Below are 27637 nucleotides of genomic sequence, written 5' to 3'. Positions count from 1 at the left end.
GAAATCATATTGACTTGTTGAGTCAACATTTTGTTCTGAGCCAATATGACATTCAGAGAATCAATTTCAAGAACTCCCTTCCTCTGAGGCGTTCCATTACTCACAGGATTCCTTTCAGAGGTATACATAAACTGGTTATTTGCAACCATTTCGATGAGTTCCTGAGTTTCTGTAGGCGTTTTCTTCAGGTGAATAGATCCACCTGTAGAATGGTCCAATGACATCTTAGACAACTTAGACAGACCATTATAGAATATATCTAGGATGGTCCATTCTGAGAGCATGTGAGAAGGATACTTTTTGGTCAGTTGCTTGTATCTTTCCCAAGCTTCATAGAGGGATTCACCTTCTTTCTGCATAAAGGTTTGAACATCCACTCTAAGCTTGCTCATCTTTTGAGGAGGAAAGAATTTGGCTAAGAAAGCCGTGACCAGCTTATCCCAAGAGTTCAGGCTATCTCTAGGTTGAGAGTCCAACCATATTCTAGCTCTGTCTCTTATAGCAAAAGGGAAAAGCATAAGCTTATAGACCTCGGGATCAACTCCATTGGTCTTAACAGTATCATAGATTTACAAGAATTCAGTTAAAAACTGAAAAGGATCTTCTGATGGAAGTCCATGAAACTTGCAATTCTGTTGCATCAGAGAAACTAATTGAGGCTTTAGCTCAAAATTGTTTGCTCCAATGGCAGGGACTGAGATGCTTCTTCCATGGACGTTGGAATTTGTTGCAGTGAAGTCACTAAGCATCTTCCTTGCATTGTTGTTAGGTTTGGCCATTACTTCTTTTTTGAGATTTTCTGTAAGGTTTTCTCTGGATTATTGTGCTTTAGCTTCTCTTATCTTCTTCTTCAGAGTCCTTTTAGGTTCAGGATATGCTTCAATAAGAATGTCCTTGTCCTTGCTCCTGCTCATATGAAAAAGAAGAGGACAAAAAAGGAAGAGAAATCCTCTATGTCACAGTATAGAGATTCCTTTATGTGAGTAGAAGAAGAATAGAAGAATAATATAAAGAGAAGAGATAAAGAATTCGAACACAGAGAGGGAGAGAGGATTCGATATAAGAAGAAGAGAAGAGTGTTAGTGATTAAATAGATAAATAGAAGAAGATGAGAGAGAGAGTTTTCAAAAATAATTAAAAGGAAAAGGAAAATATTTTTGTTTTTATTTTAAAATTTTGTTAGAATTTGAAAATTAAGAGAAGAAATAGAATAAAATTAAAATTTAAAACAATTAGTTAATTAAAAAGAATTTTGAAAAAGAAGTTAATGATTTTCAAAAATTAGAAAGAGAAAAGTAGTTAGGTGGTTTTAAAAAAGATAAGAATGTCAATTTTGGAAAGATAAGAAGTTAGAAAAGATTTTGAAATTGATTTTGAAAAAGATATGATTTGAAAAAGATATATTTGAAAAGATATGATTGAAAATATATGATTAAAAAGACATGATTGGAATTTATTTTGAAAAAGATTTAAAAAAGAAATTTAGAAATATTTGATTTTGAAAGTTAAAGTTAATGACTTGATTAACAAGAAACTAAAAGATATGATTCTAGAATTTAAAGGTTGAACCTTTCTTAACAAGAAAGTAAAAAACTTGAAATTTTTGAATCAATCACATTAATTGTTAGTAAAGTTTTTGAAAATTTGAAATGAAATTAAGAAAAAGATTTTGAAAAACAATTTTTAAAATTTTTGAAAAACATGAAAGAAAAGATGAAAAAGGTTTGATTTTTGAAAAAGTTTTAAAAAGATAGGATTTGTGAAATTGAAATCTTGACTTGACTAACAGGAAACAACTTAATTTAAAAATTTTTGACTAAGTCAACCCAAAGATTTTGAAATTTATGAGTGAAATAAGGAAAAGTTATTTTTTTATTTTTTTTAATTTAATGAGGAAAGAGAAAAACCACAAAATGACTCAAAACATGAAAAATTAAGATTAAAACAAAGAAAACATGCAAGAATACTATAAATATCAAGATGAACACCAAGAACACTTTGAAGATCATGATGAACATCAAGAATTTATTTTTGAAATATTTTCAAGAAAGGAAAAACATGCAAGACACCAAACTTAGAGATTTTTCATGTTTAGACTCTATGAATTCAAAAATGCATATGAAAAACATCAAAAGACACAAAATAAGAAAATATGAAGATCAAACAAGGAGACTCATTAAGAACAACTTGAAGATCATGAAGAATGCAATGCATGAATTTTCGAAATTTTTTTTTAGAAAAATTAAAACATGAAATTGACACCAAACTTAAAAATTGACACTAACTCAAACAAGAAACACAAATTTTTTGTTTTTATGATTTTATTAATTTTTTTGGATTTTTGAAAATTATTTTGGAAAAACGAAAAAGAAGAAAAAATTTTTGAAAGATTTTTGAAAACTTTTTGAAAATAAAATAAAGGTTAAAACAAGAAGAAAATTACCTAATCTAAGCAACAAGATGAATCGTCAGTTGTCCAAACTCGAACAATCCCCGGCAACGGCGCCAAAAACTTGGTGCACGAAATTGTGATCTCAATGGTGCCAACAACTTGGTACGCACAATTGTAATCTCAACTCTTTTTCACAACTTCGCACAACTAACTAGCAAGTGCACTAGGTTGTCCAAGTAATAAACCTTATGCGAGTAAGGGTTGATCCCACGGAGATTGTCGGCTTGAAGCAAGCTATGGTCATCTTGTAAATCTCAGTCAGGCGGATTCAAATAGTTATGGAGTTTTGATAATTAAAAGATAAATAAACATAAAATAAAGATAGAGATACTTATGTAATTCATTGGTGGAAATTTCAGATAAGCGTATGGAGATGCGTTATTCCTTCTGGATCTCTGCTTTCCTACTGTCTTCATTCAATCATTCATACTCCTTTCCATGACAAGCTGTATGTAGGGGATCACCATTGTTAATGGCTACCATCCATCCTCTCAGTGAAAATGGTCCAGCTACGGGTTACGTAGGGCTAATCATCTGTCGGTTCTCACTTGTGTCGGAATAAGATCCAATGATCCTTTTGCGTCTGTCACTACGCCCAACAGTCATGAGTTTGAAGCTCATCACAGTCATCCCATCCCAGCTCCTACTTGGAATACCACAAACAAGGTTTAGACTTTCCGGATCTCAAGAATGCTGCCAATTGATTCTAGCTTATACCACGAAGACTCTGATCTCACGGAATGGAAGGCTCTGTTGTCAGGAGAGGCAACCATGCGTCGTGGACCAGGAATCTAAGAGATATACATTCAAGCTTGTCTTCATGTAGAATAGAGTGGTTGTTAGGCACGCGTTCATAGGTTGAGAATGGTGATGAGCGTCACATAATCATCACATTCATCATGTTCTTAGGTACGAATGAATATCTTAGAATAAGAATAAGCGTAAATTGAATAGAAAAACAGGAGTACTTTGCATTAATACTCGAGAAACAGCAGATCTCCACACCTTAATCTATGGTGTGTAGAAACTCCACCGTTGAAAATACATAAGTGATAATGGTGTTTATTGGTTTTGGCCCCAGAGGGAGAACCAGAATAACCAAGACGACTAATACAATAGAGAAAAGTTCTATTTATAATCAACTAATAACCTAGGATTTACAGAAATAAGTAAATGATGCAGAAATCCACTTCCAGGCCCACTTGGTGTGTGCTTGGGCTGAGCATTGAAGATTTCATGTGTAGAGACTTTTCTTGGAGTTAAACGCCAGCTTTTATGCCAGTTTGGGTGTTTAACTCTAGCTTTTATCCTGTTTCTGGCGTTTAACGCCAGAATAGGGCAGGAAGTTGGCGTTTGAACGCCAGTTTACATCATCAAAACGCGAACAAAGTATGAACTATTATATATTGCTGAAAAGCCCAGGATGTCTACTTTCCAACGCAATTGAGAGCGCACCAATTGGGATTCTATAGCTCCAAAAAATCCAGTTCGACTGCAGGGAGGTCAGAATCCAACAGCATCAGCAGTCCTTTTTCAGCCTCTGAATTAAATTTTTGCTCAGGTCCCTCAATTTTAGCCAGAAAATACCTAAATCATAGAAAAACACACAAATTCATAGTAAAGTCCAGAATTGTAAATTTTTCTTAAAAACTAATAAAAATATACTAAAAAGTAGCTAGATCCTACTAAAAACTACCTAAAAATAATGCCAAAAAGCGTATAAATTATTCGCTCATCAGTTGTGTATCTAATGGTTAATATTTGACTGTCCACTTCAAATCTTCAATGGTTTTTCTTCATATATCTTGTAAGTTTTGTTATGAAAAAAATTATAATAAAAAGACCAAAAGTCTACACAAATCTATAATGAGAGCCACTAAATGAGAGAAAAGTGTGTGCTGATGCTCATACTCTGAGTCTCTGATTATTTGAAGAGAAAAATTTGGAAGATGCGGGTGTGTTTGGGGTTCACGTTGGGGAACAAAAAAGCTCGTTTGAACGTCTTGAATGCCACATTGTTATGTTTGGCAATTTTTTGGAATCTCTAACCTAGAAGTGCTTTCACCTCTGAACGTACGTTCATGTGAAGCTAAAAATTTAAGCTTCTGCGTTCACGTTGGGAACATTAATGACCGTTGGAGAAGTTAGGTAAGAAATTTATTTCATATCTACCAATTGTACCCTTCATCTCTTCTATAAAAAGGATGCCCATAACCATATAATTTAGTTCTCTCTATATTTTTCGTTACAGAATTTTCTTTGATCAAACTCTTTCAGATTTGTTTTCATCACTGCCTAAGTAAAGATTTTAATTTTTTTAATAATTTTTAGTTCTTTCTTTCATATTTTAATTTTTATATTTTTTATTGTATTTTTTATTTATATGATAAATATTTTTCATATTATTTTGTTAGTGTTCTGATGTTATTTTTTTAATTTTCTATTGTTATATTTTTATTGTATTTTTTATTTATATGACAATTATTGTTGATATAAATTTTATTTTTATTAATTTTTATTATTTTTTGTTTATATAAATTATTTTTTCTATCCTTTATTGTACTATATTTTTGTTATGTATAAAATTTTTTATTTTTTTTATTTGATTATATTCATATAAATTTTATTTATTTTTTATTATAATTTTTTTGTTCATATGATATATATTGTTGGTTGTAATTATTATATATTATGTTTGTATGATTTTTTTGTTTTTGTTTTTTATTTTTATTGTACTTTATTTGTTTTTATTATATAGTAATTATAAGTAACAAAAGAGTCATAAATAATAAAAATTTATAATCCAAAATATACTAAATTAAAGAGTACTCATGGAACTAAAATAAATTATAAAATCTTTTCTTTTTGTTTGTCATTATAAAATGTGTAGTACTCTCTTTTATATTTTTATTTTTTATATTTTTTAGTTCATATAAATTTTTTTTATCATTTACTGTTCTTTATGTTTAATATGTAAAGGTATCTTTTTTATTTTTATTTGACTTTGTTCTTTTTTATTTTTTACTTATTTTTATTATTGACCTTTTTTATATTGTTTTTCAATGTTCTAATTTCTCATCTCTCAGGTATGTTATTAATTTTTGTATGATATTCTTATTATTTCTTGTTCATATGAATTTTATTTTTCTTCTCTTTTATGCACTGTATTTATGTTGTTGGTTTTATATGATATATATTGTTGATATATATTGTTCATATGAATTTTATTTTTCTTCTCTTTTATTATATTTCTTTTATTCATATGATATATATTGTTGGTTTTATAAAATTTTTATCATTTTTTATTTACATGAATTCTCGTTTTATATTTTATTATTGTGTGAAATTTTTTATTTTTTATTCTACTATGTAAAATTTATAATTATAATTTTCATATATTATATTTTATTGTAATTTTTTTATAATATAGATTAATTGATCCCATAAAAAAAAGACAAACTAAATAAAAAATATTCATAAATATTAATAAAAACTACTAAATAATTTATTCAAGCATGTTTAGATCAAGTTGCTAAACAGCAACGTAATGGAACCACTCTTACAAAAAAAGGTTGGAAGGATGCTTTGTCTCAATTTAATGAAAAAACTGAAAAACAATATGATAAGATTCAGTTAAAAAATAAATGGGACAATCTTAAGAAGAAATGGTCAGCATGGTACAAGCTTTTTGGCAAAGAAACGGGTTTAGGATGGGATTATACTAAACATACCGTTGATGCACCAAATGAATGGTGGGAGAGAAAACAATTGGTACGTAATAACTTATAATTAAAGTAAAAATTTTAACTTTAATTTCGGTAATAAGTTGTTCAGTAGGTCGGTTACCGGACGGTTCGGAGGGGGATTTGAGAAGGTGGGACTGCCTCGATCGGTGTGACTGTACGCGTCCTGAGGAGCCGGGAAGCCGAGGGCTCGACGTGAAGGGAAGAGGGGGAGTCACCTGCAAAGACACTCCGACGCTCTAGTCAGTGAGTGTGTGGGTAAAAGTGGGTAGGTAATATGTAACGTACCTTGGGAGAAGGACAGGTCCTTCCCCATTTATACCGTGTCAGAGGTGGGCCATGCAATAATGGGCCCACTTTCCTCGAAGCTTCCTCTTAGCTGTAGCGACGAGCTGGCAAGGACGCTTGTCCGGGTTGCGTGGCGGATATCATGTGCCCGACCGTTCGAGTCGGGTTCTCAGCGGGTCGGGTTGACCCGTGAGTGGCCTGGGCCAGGCCGTAACAGTGCCCCCGACACGCCAGCGGCGACCATAAGGGTCGTAGATGGCGTGTCATCTCTTCTTTAGTACGTTGTCACTAGGTCGGCCGTTCGTGGGAGGGACGTGCCTTTTTGCGCGCGTCTGTTCATTGCTGGAATGGCCGTTTGTCGCCTCGTTCTTCGCGCGGAGCATTAAATGTTCATAATGGGCTGGAAATCTTGAATGCAAAGACTATTTTGCCCTTAGGCTTTTCGCGCTCCCTGGGTGGCAGTTTGAAACAGTTTTTGCTTTGGTTTTTTCCTTTACACCCTTGTTCCTACTATCTCCTTCCTCTTCACCCAGAAAATCCCAGAATTTTTATTCTAGCGTCTTCGTGCATCTTTCCTTCTTCCCTTTCAGTTTTCGCAACAGGTTCAGGTAATTTTCGGCCCCTTTTCTCTTCTGCTTTAATGTTTTCTTGCATGTATGTTGCGTGTGCTTGTCGCATTTTGATTTTCATAGGATAGAGATCTTTTTAATGTCAAGTAGGGTGCGTTAAGGGGGGTTTACCATACCGGGATTGGCCTCATTTGATTTGACTTCAGGCATGCTTAGTTCGGGTTGTAGGGTAGACGTAGTTTCCGGGTTTCTTTCGGGTTCCCAACCTCACAGACTAACCGAGTGGTGCCCCCACTGTAGATATGCCTTGTGTGGTCGCTCAGGTCTCCACCTTCGATGCGGGCTACGACCCGTACGCCTGGGTTGTCTCCGACCTCAGGGATTTCCCAAACCAAATAGGTGAGGAGGAGCTCACCGAATTTCGTCAGGCCAATTATTTGTGTGGGGGTACCGATGAGGAGGCTAATTACGACGTGTACGTCCCTGCACCCTATGAGCGACTATATGAGCTCAACTTCCATGCTCATCGGGTCCCCAATTAGATTTGGTTTTATAAGGCTATGTTCACTCAAGTGGGGGTTCGCATTCCCCTCTCCCCCTTCCAAATGGGACTCTTAAACCGGATTTCTGTGGCGCCATCGCGGCTGCATCCGAACAGTTGGGCATCGATTTGCTGTTTCGAGATGGTGTGCGAGCACTTATAGCTGCCGGCGTCTGTTGATGTCTTCCTTTTCTTCTTCAACCTTACAAACCCTTCCAAGGAGGGGAAGGCGAGGAAGGGGTTTATGTCCTTCCGGTCTGCCCAGGGACGGAGAATCTTTGGTTTGTTCGAGGACTCTTATCATGGGTTCAAGGATAAATACTTCAAAGTTCGCCCGGTCCCCTTCTGGTTGTCCTTGGAGAGAGAACGCCTTATCCCGACGTATTGGAGTTTTGGGGTAACCGATGTGTTTTGGGCCGTTTTCAGGAGAAACCATGTGAATCCCCACCTCCTTATGGGTAGTCGGGAGGCCGCCCGAGATTATATTCGTGAGTTGCCTGTGTCGTTTTTACATTTTGCATGGTTGCTTGTTTTGCCTTAGTATGTTGGTTACTAACTTGTTCATTTCTTGTTTGTAGTGGGGATGTCTGCTGAAGTGACCGGCATTGAGAATTTGTTCAAGACCTTCCTGGAGGATGATGGTGAGGAGGTCGGGGAGCAATCAGTGGCGCCTTCCGAGGACGAGGGGACACAGACGGCACCCATGCCTCCCGACGTCACCATGACAGAAAAGGTTGCCACTCCAACACCTGCATCCCCCATTCTCCAGGAAGTGGCTGTCCCCGGGGACTCGTCTTCCGCTCGTCGGGAGGAGGATGAGGAGTTGAGTGTCATCCCCACTCCCAAGAGACAGAGGTCGCAGTCTAGTCCTGAGGGGGTTCTTACTGTTATGGAAAGGAACTTTGATGCCGGGTCGTTCATAGATGCTCAGTTGCTTCCCGGCACGGAGGAACATTTCCATGGTACCGACCTCTCTGGGCAGGCACGATGGATGTACCGCACCCTCCTTCGCGGTGCGGCCATAGCCCGGAAGGCTGAGTTCGAGCTTTCGGGTATGGCATCGCTTCGTCGGAAGCTCGAGACCGCGGCCGCAGCCAATAACAACCTCAAAGCTCAAGTTGAAACACTTCAGAAGCAGCTGGCCGAGGCGGGGAATAAGCTTGAGGCTGCCGAGAAGAAGACTGCATCGGCCGAAGAAAATTTGAAGACTGCCGATGCTTCTGTGTCCCGTCTGACGGAGCAAGAAATGACTTTGAAGAGCCAGTTGAGCGCTGCGCAAAATCGGGTGGTTGCGTTGGAGAAAGAGCGGGACACAGCCGTTGCGGCCGCTAAGACCACTCAAGATGAGGCCGATGCGTTCAAGAAGAAGCATAAGGAAGTTAAGGAGTAGGGCAAGAGTGCGATTTTCATGACCGAAGAGGCTCTCAAGGCTCAAGTGAAGATTATTGCTCCTGATTTCGATATATCGGCAATTGGTGTCTTCAAGACCATCAGGGACGGGAAGATTGTCGATATGCCAAAGAAGTGATTTCTTGTAATTTATTGTACGACTTTTTCATGCCAAAACTTTGTGTCTGCTAGTGGTTTGGTTGGCTTGTAGATACATTTGTTTGCTTATTATGTTGGTTTCGTTTTTCGTTTGCCGGTTTACCCTCTTTACCGTCACGTTGGTATTACTTCGAGGTCGAGTTTTTCCCTTTATTATGGCCGTTTACTATGGCCTTGGCCTAGAGGGCTCCCCGGGTGATCAGTCCCGGGGCCGTGCATCGTCGTGTCCTCTAGCTTGTGTGGCATGGGACTCGTTTGCGCGATAAGTCATCCAAGGAAAACAAAAAGAGAGCAAAAATATAGGAAAGTATAATTTAATCGGTAATCAAGCAAATCTATAACCATAGCAGAGGTATTGTTACAAAGTAAACGACTTAGGAATAAAACCTCCTCAAGTTGTCCGCATTCTATGTTCTCGGGATTTCCTTGTCGTTGAGCTTTTCCAACTTATAGGCGCCCTTACCGATCACCTCTTTAACTCTGTAGGGACCTTCCAATTTTTCTGCCAGCTTGCCTTCTCCAGGGGTCGGTAAACCGATATCGTTACGTCTTAAGATGAGGTCGTTCTGTTCAAACTCTCTTTTGAGTATTTTGGCGTTGTATCGCATGGCCATCCTTTGCTTGAGCGCTGTTTCTGACAAGTGGGCCATCTCCCTTGTTTCGTCCACAAGATCCTTTTCCACGGCTTCCTCTACTCCCTTCAGGAGTAGCCGCAGGCTCGGCTCACTGACTTCTACAGGTATTATTGCATCTAACCCGTACGTTAGTCTAAAAGGCGTCTCTCTAGTGGATGACTGCTCGGTTGTCCGGTAGGACCAGAGGACCGAGGCAAGCTCATCGGCCCAAGAACCTTTTCTATTATCGAGTCGTTTCTTTATCCCTAGCAGGATGACTTTGTTTGCAGATTCGACCTGGCCGTTTGTCTGAGGGTGCTCTACCGAGGAGAATTTTTGTTTTACGCCAAGGCTGGCAAGGAATTCAGTGAACTTTTTGTCGGTGAACTACGTTCCGTTGTCTGAGACGACGGTTTCCAGAATGCCGAACCGGGTTATTACTTGCCTCCACATGAACTTCCTGCAGTCGGAAGAGGATATGCTGGCCAATGGCTCGGCCTCTATCCACTTTGTGTATTAGTCGATGGCGACTATGAGGTACTTGACCTGCCCCGGATCGAATGGCAAGGGCCCCAAGAGGTCGACTCCCCATTGCGAGAAAGGTCGAGAGGTCGTTAACAGACTAAGTTCCGAAACTGGTGCTCTGTGGAAGTTGACGTTTTCTTGACACTTAACGCATTTTCTCACAAATTCTTTAGAATCTGCCATCATCGGTGGCCAGTAGTATCCTGCTCGGATTAGCTTCCTGGCTAGGGCTTTCCCCCCTATATGGTGGCCGCAGCATCCCTTGTGGACTTCTCTGAGTACGTAGTCCGTCTGATCGGGATGTAGGCACTTCAGCAGGGGTTGGTTGAGCTCTTTTTTGAACAACTGCCCCTGAATGATAGCGTACTTGGCCGCTTCCCTTCTCAACGCTTTAGCACCTTTTTCGTCGCTGGGGAGCTTGCCGTTTTCCAAGAAACTAGTGATGGGGTCTAGCCAGGAAGGGCTCAGCCTTGACAGGTGCAGGGTCACCGCTGGCTCCTTCGTCATGCCCTGTATGAGAGATCGGTTGCCTTCTCCCAGTTTTGTGCTGGCCAGCTTGGATAGGAGGTCTGCCCGCGTGTTCCTTTCTCTCGGAACGTGTCGGATCGTGACTTCCTCGAATGTCTTGCTCAATTCCTTGACTTTTTCCAAATACTTCTGTAATAGCGAGTCTCTGGCTTGGTAGCTTCCGTTTACTTGTGAGGTAACGACCTGTGAATTGCTGCATACCTCCAACCTTGTCGCTTCGACTTCCTTTGCCAGGGCTAAGCCTCCTATGAGGGCTTCGTATTCTGCTTGGTTATTCGAGACGGGGAACTCGAACTTGATCGACTACTCATATATAACTCCAGCCGGGCTCTCGAGGATGATCCCGGCGCCCCCGGACGTCTGGTTGGAGGCCCCGTCAAAGTGGAGCTCCCACCGTGTGCCCGTCTCTTCGGTTGGGTCTCCCGTCACTTCTACCAGGAAGTCTGTAATTGCCTGTGCCTTAATCGCATGCCGACGTTCGTACTGTATGTTGTATTGGGAGAGTTTAATGGACCAAGTCATCATCCTTCCTGCTAAGTCGGGTTTTTGGAGGACTTGTCGGATTCCTTGATCCGTTCTAACGACAATCTGGTGGCCTTGGAAGTATTGTTTTAATATTCGAGAAGAGGTCAGGAGCGTCAGAGCTAGCTTCTCCAGCTTGTTGTATCTCAGTTCCGCCCCTTGTAGGGCTCTGCTCAGGAAGTAGACTGGTTGTTGAGCCTTTCCTTCCTCTCGTACCAATACCGCTGCCAGGGCTTCCCCCGTTATGGCTAGGTAAAGGTATAGCGGCTCTCCGGCTTTGGGCTTTCCGAGCGCAGGAGGAGTTGCTAGGATTTCCTTGAACTGTCTGAACGCTTCCTCGCATGCGGGGGTCCACTCAAACGCTATCCCTTTCCTCATCAGATTGAAGAAGGGCAGGGCCCTTGCTTCTGAGGCTCCGAGGAATTGGGATAACGAGGTGAGGCGACCTGCCAGTCTCTGAGCATCCTTGACACAACCCGGGCTCTTCATTTGGAGTATTGCTTGGAACTTCTCGGGATTGGCCTCCACTCCCCTCTAGGTTATCATGAATCCTAGGAACTTCCAGGCTTCCATGGCGAACGCACATTTGAGGGGGTTGAGCCTCATGCTGTGTTGTCAGAGAGATGCAAATACGCTTCCCAAGTTGCTCAGGAGGTCGTCAGGCTGCGTGGTTTTTGCGAGGATGTCGTCCACATAGACTTCTACCGTCTTGCCTATGAGGCTGCCAAATATTTTGTTCATCAGCCTTTGATATGTTGTCCCTACATTTTTCAGGCCGAATGGCATTACCTTGTAGCAATAGGTTCCCCCAGGTGTTATAAATGCTGTCTTGTCCTCGTCGGGTCGGTGCATCGGTATTTGATTGTAGCCGGAATAGGCGTCTATAAAGCTCAGATATCGGTATTTCGCCGCCGCGTCGACGAGTGCATCTATGTTAGGGAGGGGAAAACAGTCCTTGGGGCATGCCTTGTTGAGGTCGAAATAGTCCACGCACATTCTCCATTTGCTATTGTGCTTCTTTACTAGAACTACATTTGACAGGCAGGTCAAGTAGTCTAGTTCTCGTATGAACCCTGCTTCGAGGAGGCTGGCCGTCTGCTTGGCCACCTCCTCTACTCTCTCTTGGGACATCTTCCTTCTCCTTTGGGCCACTGGGCGGGTGTCCGGCTTGATGGCCAAGTGATGTGACATGACTTGGGGGTCTATGCCCGGCATATCGGCCGGCGTCCAAGCAAATAGATCTCCATTGGCCCTGATCATTTCTACTAGAGGCTCTTTCAACTCATGCTGGAGGTTTCTATTAACAAACGTGAACTTCTCCTCCGTGTCACTAACCCTGAACTTTTCCAAGTCCCCCTCTGGTTCTGGTCTTGGCTTGTCGTCGACTCTGGCGTCTAGGTCGGCAAGAAACACCCCAGATGCTTCTTTAGACTTCTTCCTTAAGGAGAGGCTAGCGTTGTCGCAAGCGACTGCCGTTTCTAGATTGCCTCTTATGGATCCTACAGATCCGTCATCGGCGACGAACTTCATAACCAGCAGCTTCGTGTTGATTACCGCCTCGACATCGTTAATCGTTTTCCTCCCCAGGATGATGTTGTAGGCGGTGGAGTCCCGTAGAACCACAAACTCGGTCATTATCGACCTTCGTCCTTGTCCCAGTCCCACGGAGATCGGCAGAGATACTACCCCGTCTGGCTTGATGAAGTGGTCGCCTAACCCTATGACTCCGTGCTGGTGGGTCACTAGGTCAGCGTCCCGTAATCCCAGTGCATCAAATACGTTGCGGAATATAATGTTCGAGTCTGCCCCCGTGTCTACGAGGATTCATTTGACAAGACCGGTTCCCACCCTGGCCGTGATAACCATGGGGCGTCGTCGAACCATTGATCTTTGGACTGAAGGAAATGATTGGGGACCTATTGGAGTATCGTGTCGACGAGGAGGAGACTGCCAGGACTCTAGAGTCTTTCTTGTGTGCTGATCTCGACTTTGGTGCTGCATTTTTGGCAGTCACTACGTTTATTACGGTGAGGCCGTGATCATTGTCCTCGGGTTCTTGTCGCTGTTTCACCGATCGGGTCTTTCCCTCATCGTCATGGTCACGGTGTCGCCTCCTCGGCTCTCTTATAAGATGTGAAAATTCAGCCAGTTTTCTGTCCCTTGTCGCCTGTTTTAGTGCGTCCTTCAAGTCAAAGCAGTCCTGTGTTTGGTGTCCATAGCCCTTGTGGTAGTCACAGTAGAGGCTCTTGTTTCTCCCGGTGCGGTCCTTGAGTGGTCGGGGCTTTGATAAGATTCCTTTTTCAGCAATTAGCTGATAAACTTCCATGATGGGGAGGGTGAGTGGGGTGTAGTTGGTGAATTTTCCTACCCGGGGAAATGATCTGGATGCCTTGCTCGGGCCCCCGTCTCTGATTTGCTCCTTCTGCCTTTCTCCGTTACCGTGTTGCCTGGGTTGATTGTATGAGGGCTGCCGTTTGTTGGCAGCCACAACTCGGCTAACTTTCTCGTCGTTTATGTACTCCTTAGCTACGGTTTGGATCTCGTGCATAGTCCATACTGGTTTTGTGGTGAGGTATTTTCTGAAGTCCTCGTTAAGGAGGTCGTTCGTCAGACAAAGGCTGGCCACCGAGTCTGTTAAGCCGTCGATTTCCAAGCACTCGTCGTTGAACCGGTCCAGGTATTTCCTGGTCATCTCTCCAGGCCTCTGGGTTACCCCGAGTAGGTTGATCGGATGCTTTCCCTTTGCTATTCGGGTTGTGAATTGAGCTAAGAAGGCACGGCTGATGTCCAAAAACCTATAGATGGACCCCTGGGGGAGGCCGTTAAACCACCGGATTGCGGGTCCTGCCAGGGACCAGGAAGGCGCGACATCGGACCTCTTCACCTACCCCTTCCAAGTTCATCCTGGCCTCAAAGGCCGTCAGGTGTTCTAGGGGGTCTTGCGTCCCATCGTACCTCATGTCCGTCGGCTTGTCAAAATGCTTTGGCAGCCGGACCTCGAGGACAGAATGGTGGAACGGGGTTGCACCCATTATTACAGGTTGCCGCGTTCTCTCGGACCTGCCTTCGTCCCTTTCGCGTTCTTCTTTGTTAGCTCGTGTTCTTCTATTTCGGGAGTATATGAGGGGGTCGCGTCGTCTCCTTGGGCGCTCGTTGTCTTCCTGACTACTTCCAGCCTCATATGCCGGGGTGGACGCATGCCGGGAGTGGCTTCTTCGGGAGGTCCTCTCCCGACTCTCAGGAGAGGGGGAATAACTTGGGGCAGAGATGTGCTGGGAGCATTCTTGTTCCGCCAGCTGTCGCTCCAGGTTCTACACCCTATGTCGCAGCTCTTGCATTATTCGGGCGCTGTTGCTGCCGGTTCCCCTGAAAGGGCGCCCTTCGGCAGCTCGTACAGTCGTCCCGGCCCGTCGCGGGGGGGATCTTGCTCGTCCCCTGGATGAAGCCGCAGAGACGACCCCTTTGGGATTATCCCTGTCGTCGAGCACTGCCGCACCAGTCGCAGCGTCCATCTAGGCGATTCCCCACAGACGGTGCCAATGTTCGGTAGGTCGGTTACCGGACGGTTCGGAGAGGGATTTGAGAAGGTGGGATTGCCTTGATCGGTGTGATTGTACGTACCCTGAGGAGCCGAGAAGCCGAGGGCTCGACGTGAAGGGAAGAGGGGGAGTCACCTGCAAAGACACTCCGACGCTCTAGTCAGTGAGTGTGCGGGCAAAAGTGGGTAGGTAATATGTAACGTACCTTGGGGGAAGGGCAGGTCCTTCTCCATTTATACCGTGTCAGAGGTGGGCCATGCAAGAATGGGCCCACCTTCCCCGAAGCTTCCTCTTAGCTGTAGCGACGAGCTGGCAAGGACGCGTGTCCAGGTTGCGTGGCGGATATCGCATGCCCGACCGTTCGAGTCGGGTTCTCGGCGGGTCGGGTTGGCCCGTGAGTGGCCTGGGCCAGGCCGTAATATAAGTCTGTGTTGATTAGTTGTACACATGCAGGAAAATCCCTTATATGGAAAATTCAGAAATAAAGGACTTCTTTTTAAAGATGAGTTAACTATACTATTTAAAGATGTTATGGCCGATGAAAAATTTGTTTGGGCTCCCTCATCTGGGATGTTACCAAGTGGCATAGAAGAAGATGGCGATGGATATCGACCATACTTTGAGGAAGAAGAAGGTTCTGGAGATAGTGAAGAATGTATAGGTGCTAGTGTGGGAGTTAGTTCTGAATTTTAACACATAAATCTTAGCTCTTCTCAAGAAAATAATAGTCAAAAGAGTACGGGAAAAAGAAAGAGAGATGTGGTTTGTGAAACAACAAAAAAGAAGAAAAATTTTAAAGTCCCTGCCTCAAAGCAAATTGCATATGCAATAAGTAGAATTGCCTCTGCATCTGAATCACGTTCAACTATTGTGTCCATATTTTTAGTACCCGGTGCATCTATTGGGGAAGTAATGGCTGAGATTCAAAAGATGGAAATGATCACTAATAATCCCAATTTTCATAGTCGTTGTTGTCAACTAATGATGTTTAAATCTGCTAGAGAAATGTTTGTATCCTTAAAAGGATATGAGCAAAGATTATTGGATTAGCTCAAACATGCAGCATATAATCATGCAAAATTAATTTTTTTGTGATTTTTATGCAAAACTAATTAAGTTATTACTGCACTCCATTTTAATTTGTCCATGAAGTTTTTGTTATGCTAAGATAAGACAATCGAAAAATTTATGTATTACTTATTTATCATTTTATAATATAATGTTTGTGGTACTTAATTATTGTTCTTATTATATATAATTTATTTCTTAACTTGGTATTGATAAGAATTTATTTATATTTTTATGTAGGACTTATTTTTTGTTAATTAATTTGGAATGAACATGGAGTATTTGGTTAAAGAATATGAAAAAGAACAACATGAAGAATAAAAATTACTTTCCATCATAAAAGAAGAAATAGATAAAATTGAAAATATTTCTGCATTAATTGGTCAATATGCAGTCAATTATTTGTGCAAAAAACCATGCAGAACTAGTGATCAAACAGGTTATTTATGGGTGCAAGAAATTTTAGGTGGTCATGGCATTCATTATTATGAAATATTTCGGATGGAAAAATATGTTTTTTTTCAATTTTGTGATGAATTAATTGAAGAAGGATTAAAATCTACAAGACAAATGGGAGTTCAGGAAATGGTTGCTATGTTCTTAAACACGGTTGGTCATGGAGTGGGTAATAGGATGATACAAGAAAGGTTTCAACATTCTGGAGAGACAGTAAGTAGACATTTTCATAAGGTATTAGTTGCTTGCTTGAGATTATCTATTAAATATATTAAGCCATCGGATCCTAAGTTTCAAAATGTTCATAGCAAAATAAAAAATGACCAACGATATTGGCCATTTTTTAAAAATTCTATAGGAACAATTGATGGTACTCATATCCCATGTGTGGTTAGCCCAAGTGATCAACCCAAATTTATTGGAAGAAATGGATATCCAACACAGAATATAATGGCTGTATGTGATTGAGACATGTGCTTTATTTTTGCTTTACCTGGATGGGAAGGCACTGCGCATGATACTCGTGTATTTGATAATGCTATTACAGCTCCTACCATGAATTTTTCGCATCCTCCTTCAAGTTAATTTTTATCATTTTCTTACAAATAAATTATATTTACTTGATTATCATGTACCTAATTTTATTTCTCATTAGGTAAATATTATTTGGTAGATGCTGGTTATCCAACACCGAAAAGATATATTGGTCCATATAAATGTGAACGCTATCATCTTGCAGATTTTAGGCGTTCTTCTGAATTTATAAATCATAATGAAGTATTTAATTATTATCACTCAAGCTTAAGATGCACAATAGAAAGGACTTTTGGAGTGTGAAAAAATAGATTTGCTATCTTACGACACATGCCCAAGTTCAAAATTGAAACTCAAGTGCAGATAGTGTGTGCAACAATGGCTATTCATAATTTTATTAGAAGACATTCTGAAACAGATACTGAGTTTAATCAATATGAACATGCAAACATTCTTGGTGGAGAAGATAATAGTTATGTTGGTGAAAGCTCATATCAAACTCTAACCATTAGCTCTTCTGCAGAAATGGATCGTGTTCGAGACTCGATTAGGGATCAAATTATTAATTACATGCAGTAGAAATAATAATATTCTTATGTACTAATTTTGTATAAGATATTATTTTTTATGTATTTCATTAGTGTTTTATCTTTTAATTTAATATTTATTAGTTTTTTTATGTATTAAAATATATTTTGTCAATTTTTATATGTTACTTTAATTTAGTAAGTAAATATAAACTTTATTATAAAATGAATTAATAAGATCTATTCAAATATTTAAAGTAAAATAATAGAATAATATAAAAAAATATTTTAATTGATGTCTATTTTAGTTATTTTTCACCTAAAAGTGATTTTGAATAGTATAATTCAAACAACATTTATTTTATTATAATCAATTTTGATATAAAGATTGCCAAACATAAATCACGTTAACACAAACTTACTTTTCATCAAAAGCAAGTTTGCGAAATCACTTTTATACAAACTCCCGTTTGCAAACTGAAATCCAAACACACACGTACTAGTACTACTTTAATTAATAATATGGGCTATTACCTGTTACCTAGTATAATAAAACTATTTTTATTAATTATTAAAATGGGCTATTTGTTAACAAGAGCCAATAAACAATAGTCCAAATACTCAATATACGTTAGGTTTTAGTTAATTTACAAGATTCTGTAACCTATATTTTTTTCTAACATCATATGTAAAAGATACTTAATATTATTAATTATTACTATTTACTAATTTTTTTTGAAAAATTTTAGGTGAACCATGACCACCTTAAGTCCCGTCAATCCGCCTCTAGAGACAATGCGTGCGGCGCAGTGACGTAGAGAAAGAAGACACATGCAGCGCAATGATGCATAGGAAAAAAGGGCAAAAAGGATAGTGATGGCAGAGCTGGGCTGCTGACGGTGAGGAAAGGAAAAAGAAAGAGAAGGAGACGCTGCACTTGAGGGGGAGAGAGTAAGAGGCAATCTTCAAAGAACTTATGGAGGCGCTTTTGGCGGCGGATGCCAATTATTTTTGACCCGTTGAACTCAGAAAAATGAAACGGAGAGGATGAACTTATGGTTAAAGTGAGAAAATGTTAAAAATAGGTACAAAAAAAAAATAACAACAACACACGGAAGAAAGAATTTTGTGAAAGAAAACATGGTGGTTTTACCGAAAAAATTAATATTCTATTCTCTTTAAGATGGATACCATGACTTTGATACCATATTAAATTTAAGAGGAGAAAATAGAAGATTGATACTATATATTTTTTTGTTGTTGTTTGATATAAAAACTAAGTTATATATATAAAGATATTACCAACTAACTTCATAAATATTCTATTTACTAACTATTGGTTATTACTAATTTAATTTTTAATTACTAACAATTCTAATAATATTTTAATATTATTATTGATCAATAATTTATTGCATATATGAGATTTAAACTTTGGATATTTATTTAATCAAATGAATAAAACTAATTATTCATTCAATCTAAATTAGTTTAATTTTTTTATGAGATAATTAGATAAATTTTAATTTTAAGCATTATATCATATATTTACGCACTCATTCACACATATAACAATATAGGTTTTTTTTTGTCTTGAATATAGGTTTATATATATTGTTTTGGGTATAATAGGTTTTTATATTTTACTAAGTAGGCTAAACTCATTTTTTAAATCCGGATGCAACTAGTGTTAATCCTCATCTGCTTAGTTTTTTTTTTTTTTTATCTTTCTCTATGAGATTTGAACTCATGAACTGGGCTCTCTCAGTAGTTCCTAGATATCTTTTTCTGACCCAAATAAAATCACTTAAAATGCCGAAAATTTCACTTCATGGATACTTTACAGTCCAGATTGTTTCCTCTTGTATTTTAGGCATATTATCAATGACAAAAAGAATAAACAAAACAAGAGTTCATGTTTTCTTTATATTTTTTTGTCCACAGAGTAACTCTTCTCAATAACAGATCTCAGCTTTCGGATAGGAAACCGTGCATTAAAATGTTATAGTCTACTAAGCTGGTTTGTTTCTAAGAAGAGGATAAAATAAGATATTGAGAATAAGACACAAAAAATAAAGACACAAAATTTTATATTCTTGTATTTTATTTGGCGATAAATTAGAACAAATTATGGAAATTTAATTTATTTTCATTTTTTTCATTTAAAAAATTTGAAAAAAAAATATAATTATAAAAAATTAACAAAAATAATAAAATAAAAAATAAAAAATAAATTGTGTTTCTTATTAGTGTCTTTGTGTCTTTTCTGTCAGGATGGATACAAAATATACTATTAATGTCCTTAAACATAATATTTCTGTCCATATCTCATCTGTCAAATACGATTTTATGTCTCCGTATCTTTATGTGAGTATCCTATTCCTGAAAATAAACGTAGTCCTAGTGCTATTCATAAGCCCAATACAAATAAATCTGTTTTATGATATTTATTTTCACAGATTTTGGGCCCCTTAAAAAGAATGTTCAAAATAAAGCTTACCCGACAAAAAATAATGAAAATGGTTAACACTATAGTTCGAACAAACTGGGGAGGGAAAAAAAAAAAGCTAATCACTAAAATTATTAGGCTCATTTGGAATTTAAGATTTAGAGTTTATTTGAGGAGAAGGTTGGTAAAATTGTTGCATATTTTAATTGTTGCTATACGTTATGCTGTATCTGTTACCCGTAATACTTAAACAGTTAAACACACAAGCAGTGTTTTAAAATAAAATAAGAAAGGAAGGTAAATCACGTGTCTTTTATTTTTATACCCTAGTCTAGGGTTTTGAGTTTTCATTAGCAACGATTTATTTTCTGTCAGTCTTTTGTTTGTTGAATTTCTTTCGTTGTTTTTTCTTTTAAGCACAATCCCAATACACCATTTTCTTGTGATTTGTGAAAATTATTCGTTGGCAACTTGGCATATTCTTGAGCATAATTTTTCTACAACTAGGCATATCCTTTCTTAATAATTATAATAGTATTTAACAAACATATACATGTTAAATAATTCATCTGATGTTAATTATTTTTAAAAAATATATATTATCAAATTAACTACTCATCATCCATAGGGACACTTGGTTTCCAACACATGCTTGATGTTTTCCTAATCTTGTATGATGAATTTTTTTAATTACTTCCCGAAAAAGACGAACTAGAAAAGATCGAAATGATATCCACGTGGTCTTTATAATTATTATAATTAATAATTAATTTACAGTACACTTCATATTTAAAAATAGATAATTCTAGATACTTCTTTTAGCTTTGAAATGAAGAAATACCTACTCTAGTTTAGATATATCACCAACTCTATCTGCAATTCTGCATTATTTAATTAGGTGTGTAAATTCTGATTATTATTTGTAATATAATATTAATTCCTAAAGTAAAAAAAAAATGAATAATACATATATATATTGTCTCTTTGTCATGTTTGAAGACTATAATTCCTTTGAAAATACACATTGTTCCTCCTAATTTAATCTATGTCCTACCTATCTCGAAACAAATCTTACCTTCACCAAAAAATGCCATATTTTTCTCGTATATGTGGCCAAACGAGTACGCTCCTTGCATTGTCATCACTTGTATTAATTAAATTAAAAATTTCACTAAGTTGACGGTGCGTTCTAAATTAAAATTTCCTATAATAATAATAATAATAATAATAATAATAATAATAATAATAATAAACATCTATGTTATTTAAATAAGCTCATTTGACAACTCATTTTTACAACACCTACACCACATTTTTAATGGCATAAAAAATTATATTTTTTATATTCACAAACATTAAAGTCTTTGTAATTATAAATATCTAATAAATATAATTATAAACCAAATTTTCATTCAAAATATAAGTATAAATATTCTCTCCAAAGCAAAATAAATATAATCCAAAACATAATTATAAATATTGTCTCCAAAATAACATAAACATAATTCAAAACACTCAATTTTTATCTTCACACTCTTGTAAGTTAGGTTTGGGGAAGTTAGGTTTTGGCAAAAAAATTGCAAAAATACCCCCTCACTAATAAAAACCTTAGCCCGGCAGGAAAGCCCGTCCCGCCCCGCCAAAGCTCGCCAAAACCCGCGATTTAAGCGGTGCGGGTTAGGCGGACTTTTGCTATTTGGCGGTTCCGATTTTCCAGCCCAGTCCACCTTTTTTGGCGAATTACACAGGCCAGCCCAACAAATTTAGGCCCGTTTGCCACCCCTAGGCTTCATTCATTGTGAATATGGGAATAATCATGGCTCTTATAGTCTTATGTGAGTAATTGACTAATTGTAGATAGGCATGGATGGTTGGTGACTTGGTGGAGCTTTTCTCAGTGACATCTCACACACTCACTCATATATTAATCTAGCCACTATTGTTAAAATTCAAATGGCCAATTCTACGGTATTTACGAATTATTACTTAAATTTTGTCTAATTTATTATTTATAATAAATTTTAATGTTTTAAAATTATTTATTTTTATATTTTTAAATTAAATATTAATTTTTAATTTTTTTTAAATAAATTAAGTATCACTTTTTAAGTAATTGCTCATATTTCAATTCTAATTTGATAATGCAAAACTTGGTAGGATGCTCGTATCCTGTCTAAATTAGATCGAGTTGATCATATTACTGACAAATGTAGACAACTGGTATTTCTAAATTTTCAAGTTCATTCACTATCAAACAATTACCATTCCAGGAGGGCCCTTGAAATGGTAAATTAAATGAAAGAATTATCGTGGATCTGGTAGTTAACAGTCGTAATGAAATTAAAGAAATATAAAATATTATTTTATTTTTGTAATTAATAAAAAATAATATTTAAAAATTAATATTATAACCGTCACTTTCAGCCAACATAATAACATGTTGTCAAATAAATTTAGTATAACCTTTAATATGACCTTCACTAAAGATGAATTTTTTAAATTTAAATTTCAAATATTTATTTTAATTGAATTTCAAAGGTTCTTAAAATTTTAGATTTTTTTTCTTATGTTCAATGTTGGTTACGATGTTAGGTATATGTAATATTGATTTACAAAACTCTCTCTTGTTAAAATAATAGTATGAAACTTAACTACATTGTTTGATATTTTGATTGATAGACAATGAATAAACCATAAAAATTAATTAAAAGTATTATAAAGTATACATATTATTGGGAGGATCTTTCATTACCAAGAAAGCGCACTGGGACAAAGCATCTATTTTGGCGAATTTATCTACAACTATATTTATCGTACAAGACACATAGAAAAGAGAAACAATCCAAAAAGATGCAATAAAGCTAGAATTTTATAAACAACTCCAATAAAAAACTTGTATATTATTGAAATGAGTGGATCAATGGTATTATTGCATGATAGTCTCACATTGTATTAAAATTAAATTGTTGATGATGAATTTCTATATACGGTTGTGTGTATGTGCCGTGCATGGCACTCTGAAACTTGCAGGAATGAGTTGTTCGAGATATATATAGGAACTAGGAAGAACCAAGCTAGATGAACATTAATCTATATGATTATGAAGTGAGTCATCCACCAAAGATAATTTAGATACTTGCTCATAAAAATAGTAAGATTGTAATGAATTTATATATTTCCAGTTTGTTGCAATTTCATATATATAAATTCTTCTGTTTTGTGGCATGAATAATAATAATAATAATAATAATAATAATAATAATAATAATAATAATAATAATAATAATAATAATATAAAAAAGACTTCGCTAAAAATTTTAGTCTTAAACTCTTAATCATAAAATACTGATGGCGTCAAAACCAATTTTGGGAGATAATATATATTACTCGAAAGTCATGGAATAAAATAACCTTTTACTTCTAAGTTCTAACAGAGATAATTAATGAAGGCTAAGTAAGCCAACATTTATTTTGTGAGAGACAAAAAAGGCAATGTCTGAAATCCAAAGTGAGATTTTGACTTGATTTGAATAAGAAAAATGCTGATCAGGCTATAAAGCAATTATGAAAACATGCATGTGCAATAATTATTCTTGTGTGAAGAAGATGAAATAAAAACCAACTTGGCACAACCATTAAAAAGAATTGAAAAATCCTGAGGACAAACACTATATTGAACTGTAGCAAAAAGACACAACACAAAACAGCAAAGTAGATAGTAATAATTTTCATTATCTACAATCATAGAACTCCTTGTCATTAAAAAAGAAATCAATCATGTAATGTTTTACATTATATAATTAGTGGAAACAAAATAATGATGGAAAAAATTGATAGACCAAATCCAGAATCCATGTAACCGAAGCATGATATTAAAATTTCTGACATCTGGTCTTCACTCTCATATACGTATACCATTGCTACAAGCCTACAATTCCAGTAGAGACTCATATATATACATACACATATAGTTGCATTGTTAATATAATTAGATATTTAGATCTTTTTACAGTCCATTAACAAAAATGTCTTTAACACACCCAAAAAAGAGAAAAAAAAAAACTAGAAAAAAGAGCAAAACACACAAAGATACATTTCTAACTCTATTTTCTATTTTCCCACTGCAGGAGTCAGTGAATAAACCGATAAAATTAAAAAAATAAGAAGAGACTATCAGTACTTGAATAATATCTCTTCCACTCTTTTATTTCTTTCCGGTTTTCTCAAAACTTTATACCAATCCATTATTATGAGTTTTAATTGATCTCTCAACTATTCTCTGCCTTGCTTTTGTTGCCTGCAATAACAAAAAAAAAATTACAATTTTTCAGCGTTAGTTGTCTTTTATTACTACCAACTTCATTCCACACAAAAATGGTGTCCAAAAAAGTGGCTACAAAACATAAAGGTCGTGATTCGAAGATAACTCATATATATTTAAATCTTGCAAATAAATATAAGATAACATTATTTTTTTCTTTATGCCTGTAATTTTTTAAAATTAGAAAAAAATTATATTAGAATATATTTTTTTTCTGTTTTTGTATGTATTTCATTCTTTAAATAGGTTTTTCCCCCAATATTTCTATAATGAGAAAATGATCACGTGAGGATTAAAAATTTCTTTTTTCTGATCTAAGTTTCTATTTGCTTGAACAAAATAATACATTGAAATATAAGTCACAATAACAGCAATACTAACCTCTTTCTGCCAATCTGTTAATGCTGTTACAACAGCAAGAATGATTACTTGTACACATGAACCTGATATAATTCCCATCCAAAGCCCTTTAGCTTTTAGTTGTTGATGAAATCCCAAGAACAATGCTAGAGGAACCCCAACAAGATAATAGGCTCCAAGATTTACATAAGCTCCTATCTGCTGAAATCCTCCACCTCTTGCAACCCCTGCATGTATATATATACACACATACAAAACAATTGAAGCTATATATATGGCTGCATATCCGAATCAAAGTTTCTTTTCTGCAAAACAAGATTGAAATAAACTCACCAGAAAGTGTTCCCATTATGCTATCTGCACTAACTGACATGCAAAGAAGGGGAACCATGCTAGCAACATAGTCCACAACTGCCTCATCATTGCTATAAGCATATCCTACTATGTTCCGGAAAAAGATGAAGAAAGTGCTGACAATGAATGCCTCTGCAATGCCTATGATCACAACCACTCGAACCGCCCCTTGAGCCGACTTTGGGTTCCCTGCTCCTAATTCATTTGAAACTCTTGTACTGAAAAACAAATTGAAGATCATGCAAATATTTAAATATACCTTGTAATTTAACAGATTATTGGGTGACATCATAAGAGCAATGCTACATAATCAGAATGAATTCAACGGAATTACAAACCTTGCAGAAGCTCCAACAGCATAAGGAATGAAGTAATGCAATGTAGTTATGTTAAGGCTGCAAGCAAGAGTTTCATACAAATGAGAAGATCAAATCTCGAGTTATATTACTTCAGCAACTGAATTCCACATACCAGACCGAAAGAACCGAGGTTTCGAGTTGCGGATTAGGCAAGAGTCCAGCAAGCAACGTAAGCAGCTCAAATGACCACCATTCAAAACTAACACATACACACAAATGAAAACATTGAAATTGGTTCATGATATGAAGAAAAAACAAAAAAATAGACGAAGGACATTTTATCAAACACATGGTATGCAAAACAAAATGGTTAGTCACATGAACAATATTTACCAAAACATGAGTCCAGAGGGGATAGCATATTGGAAGAACTCTGCAATGCTAAGCAAAGCGTTTCTAGAAAACACAATCTTGGTTTTTGAACAAGCCGAAGAATACTGGATATAGAAACCAAGAGCGATAACATTGATCCAATAAGAAATTCCAATGGCTAACGCGGCACCAACGTGACCCATCCCAGATTTAAAGACGAGAAACCAACAAATAGGAACATGCATACAGAGAGATGCAATTGAAGTGAAGACCATGGGAAAGATCATACTCTGAGTCTGGAAGTAACGGATAAGGGACTGAAGTACCGCGTAGCCGAAGAGCGCAGGAATCAGGTGTATGCAGTAAGCCCTTGCTGCATGAGAAATCGCAGGGTCTTGACTAAACAGCATGAGAATTTTATCAGTGAAAATCCACATCAGAGTTATTGGAACACAAACCAAGATCAGAGTGATGATTGCACAGGAGGTATAGTTCCCTAGCTTCCTGAATTCTTCTGCACCATACGTTTGTCCGCATAGTGTTTCCAATGCACCAGCCATCCCTAACTGCGATCAATTTTTCAGAAAGAAAAGAGCATGGTTATGTTAATCAACAAGAACACTATGCACACCAAGTGTTTGATAAAATAGCACAGTAGTTTAATGGAACAGGATTATGCATCAAATCACTTCCATGTTAGCCCATAGAATTTTAGATTTCCATGTTCCAAATAAGAATCAATTATCTTAGCTACAAAAATCTATGGTTTCCCATTTTAATCTGGGTTCTGATAGGTTATGGATAAATTAGCTGTAGAATTAAACCAAGCAATTAAATTAATGATTATTATAATTAATCATGTTAATACCGTGTACTAACTGATCAAAACTAATTCCCTCTCTCTAACAACTAGAAACCACCATTTCTATCCTGCTCGAGTGGGATCATCGCCTCAACATTGTAACGAGCTACAAGACCTTGAAAGAATCTTAAACCATCACCACAAAAGTTAGCTCATACGACGAGAGAGTCCCAAGGCCACATATACTTTCTTTTTAGAGAGGGAGTAGAAGCAAAAATTTCAAAAGAAACAAAAAAAAGAAGAATGCAAGAGGATGGAGAAGGAAGAAGAGATTACATACAAGGACACTGAAGCCAGTAACTTCGGCAAAAGAGGAAGCAATGGCAACTCCAGAGAAGGAAACAAGAACGCCAAGGTGTCCCACCATCATGAGTGAAACCACTTGCAGAAGGTACTGAGACACCGTGACAGCCACCATTGGTGCCGCCATGGAGCTCACCCTCTTCAACTCTTTCAAGAATGCACTCTCTGATGATACTACTCCTTCATTGATACTCTTTTTCAGTAGTAGTGGTGCTGCCACCTCTTCTTTATTATTAAAACACACCTCTCTAGTTGAGTTCTCCATCTTCTTCTAATATGCACCAAAACACACAACACTGTTCATCCAATGAGAAGAGTGTATGTATATATAGCTATAGGAACCAACAATGGTTTCTTCTACCTCTCGTTTAACCTTATATAACAGGAAAAAAAAAAGGTTCGTTCTTGGTTTAATGTATATATTAGTGGTAAATTAATCAGAGGCTCTAGAAAATAGCATATATAATTATATAAATATATCACGCATGCTTCATGAACAAGAAGGAGTGAAAAAAAAAAAAATAGAAGCAGTGGTTTGTGTGACTCTCACTTATCCATAGGATTTTATGACATTAAATTTGTCTGTATAGTAAATTAAAAAAGATAATTATCTTTGTTAACGGTACAAGTATAAGGTTCCTTCACTCTATTGTTTGGTTTGTAATTTGTAAATATATGTTTCATGTACATGTTTTTTTTTTTTCAAAAATTAAGAGGAGATTCGAATTTGTAAATTTTTAAATGAGTATAAAAAAATTATGTTATTTGACCTATAATTTATTGGCTATATATTATGTGTGCGTGTTTGTCTAGTTATAAATTTTGGTTTTGATTTTTCTAGAATGGATTAATAGTGAATATTA

At 37.1% G+C, this 27637-nt stretch overlaps 2 protein-coding genes and 1 non-coding gene across 4 annotated transcripts; 1 reads left to right on the top strand and 2 right to left on the bottom strand.

Annotated features, from left to right (window-relative positions):
• Positions 1 to 278: 278 nt before the first annotated feature.
• Positions 279 to 386, top strand: LOC127748148 (small nucleolar RNA R71). The gene has a single exon (XR_008010091.1). It is a non-coding gene; the product is annotated as a small nucleolar RNA R71 (small nucleolar RNA).
• A 12715-nt stretch (positions 387 to 13101) lies between these two features.
• LOC107489881 (uncharacterized) lies at positions 13102 to 14022 on the bottom strand. The gene has a single exon (XM_016110650.1). It carries the CDS (start codon positions 14020 to 14022, stop codon positions 13102 to 13104), a length of 921 nt encoding a protein of 306 aa, XP_015966136.1.
• Positions 14023 to 24080: 10058 nt separating this feature from the next.
• LOC107489983 (protein DETOXIFICATION 14) lies at positions 24081 to 27189 on the bottom strand. Of its 2 annotated transcripts, XM_016110758.3 has the most exons (8): positions 26752 to 26891; positions 26068 to 26175; positions 25631 to 25982; positions 25410 to 25496; positions 25277 to 25333; positions 24918 to 25156; positions 24606 to 24811; positions 24081 to 24200 (listed from the first exon to the last, which is right to left on the bottom strand). In XM_016110758.3, exons 2-8 carry the CDS (start codon positions 26144 to 26146, stop codon positions 24135 to 24137), a joined length of 1086 nt encoding a protein of 361 aa, XP_015966244.1. In that variant the 5' UTR covers positions 26147 to 26175; positions 26752 to 26891; the 3' UTR covers positions 24081 to 24134. The 2 variants fall into 2 exon arrangements, with proteins under 2 accessions (XP_015966244.1, XP_015966243.1); XM_016110757.3 differs by having other exon boundaries at positions 25631 to 26175; positions 26752 to 27189.
• Between the last annotated feature and the right edge of the window lie 448 nt (positions 27190 to 27637).

This window comes from Arachis duranensis, chromosome 5, assembly GCF_000817695.3.
Source record: "Arachis duranensis cultivar V14167 chromosome 5, aradu.V14167.gnm2.J7QH, whole genome shotgun sequence".
Lineage (NCBI taxonomy): Eukaryota > Viridiplantae > Streptophyta > Magnoliopsida > Fabales > Fabaceae > Arachis > Arachis duranensis.
Note: the sequence above shows the minus strand (reverse complement) of the source record. Positions and strands in the feature narration are given on the sequence as shown.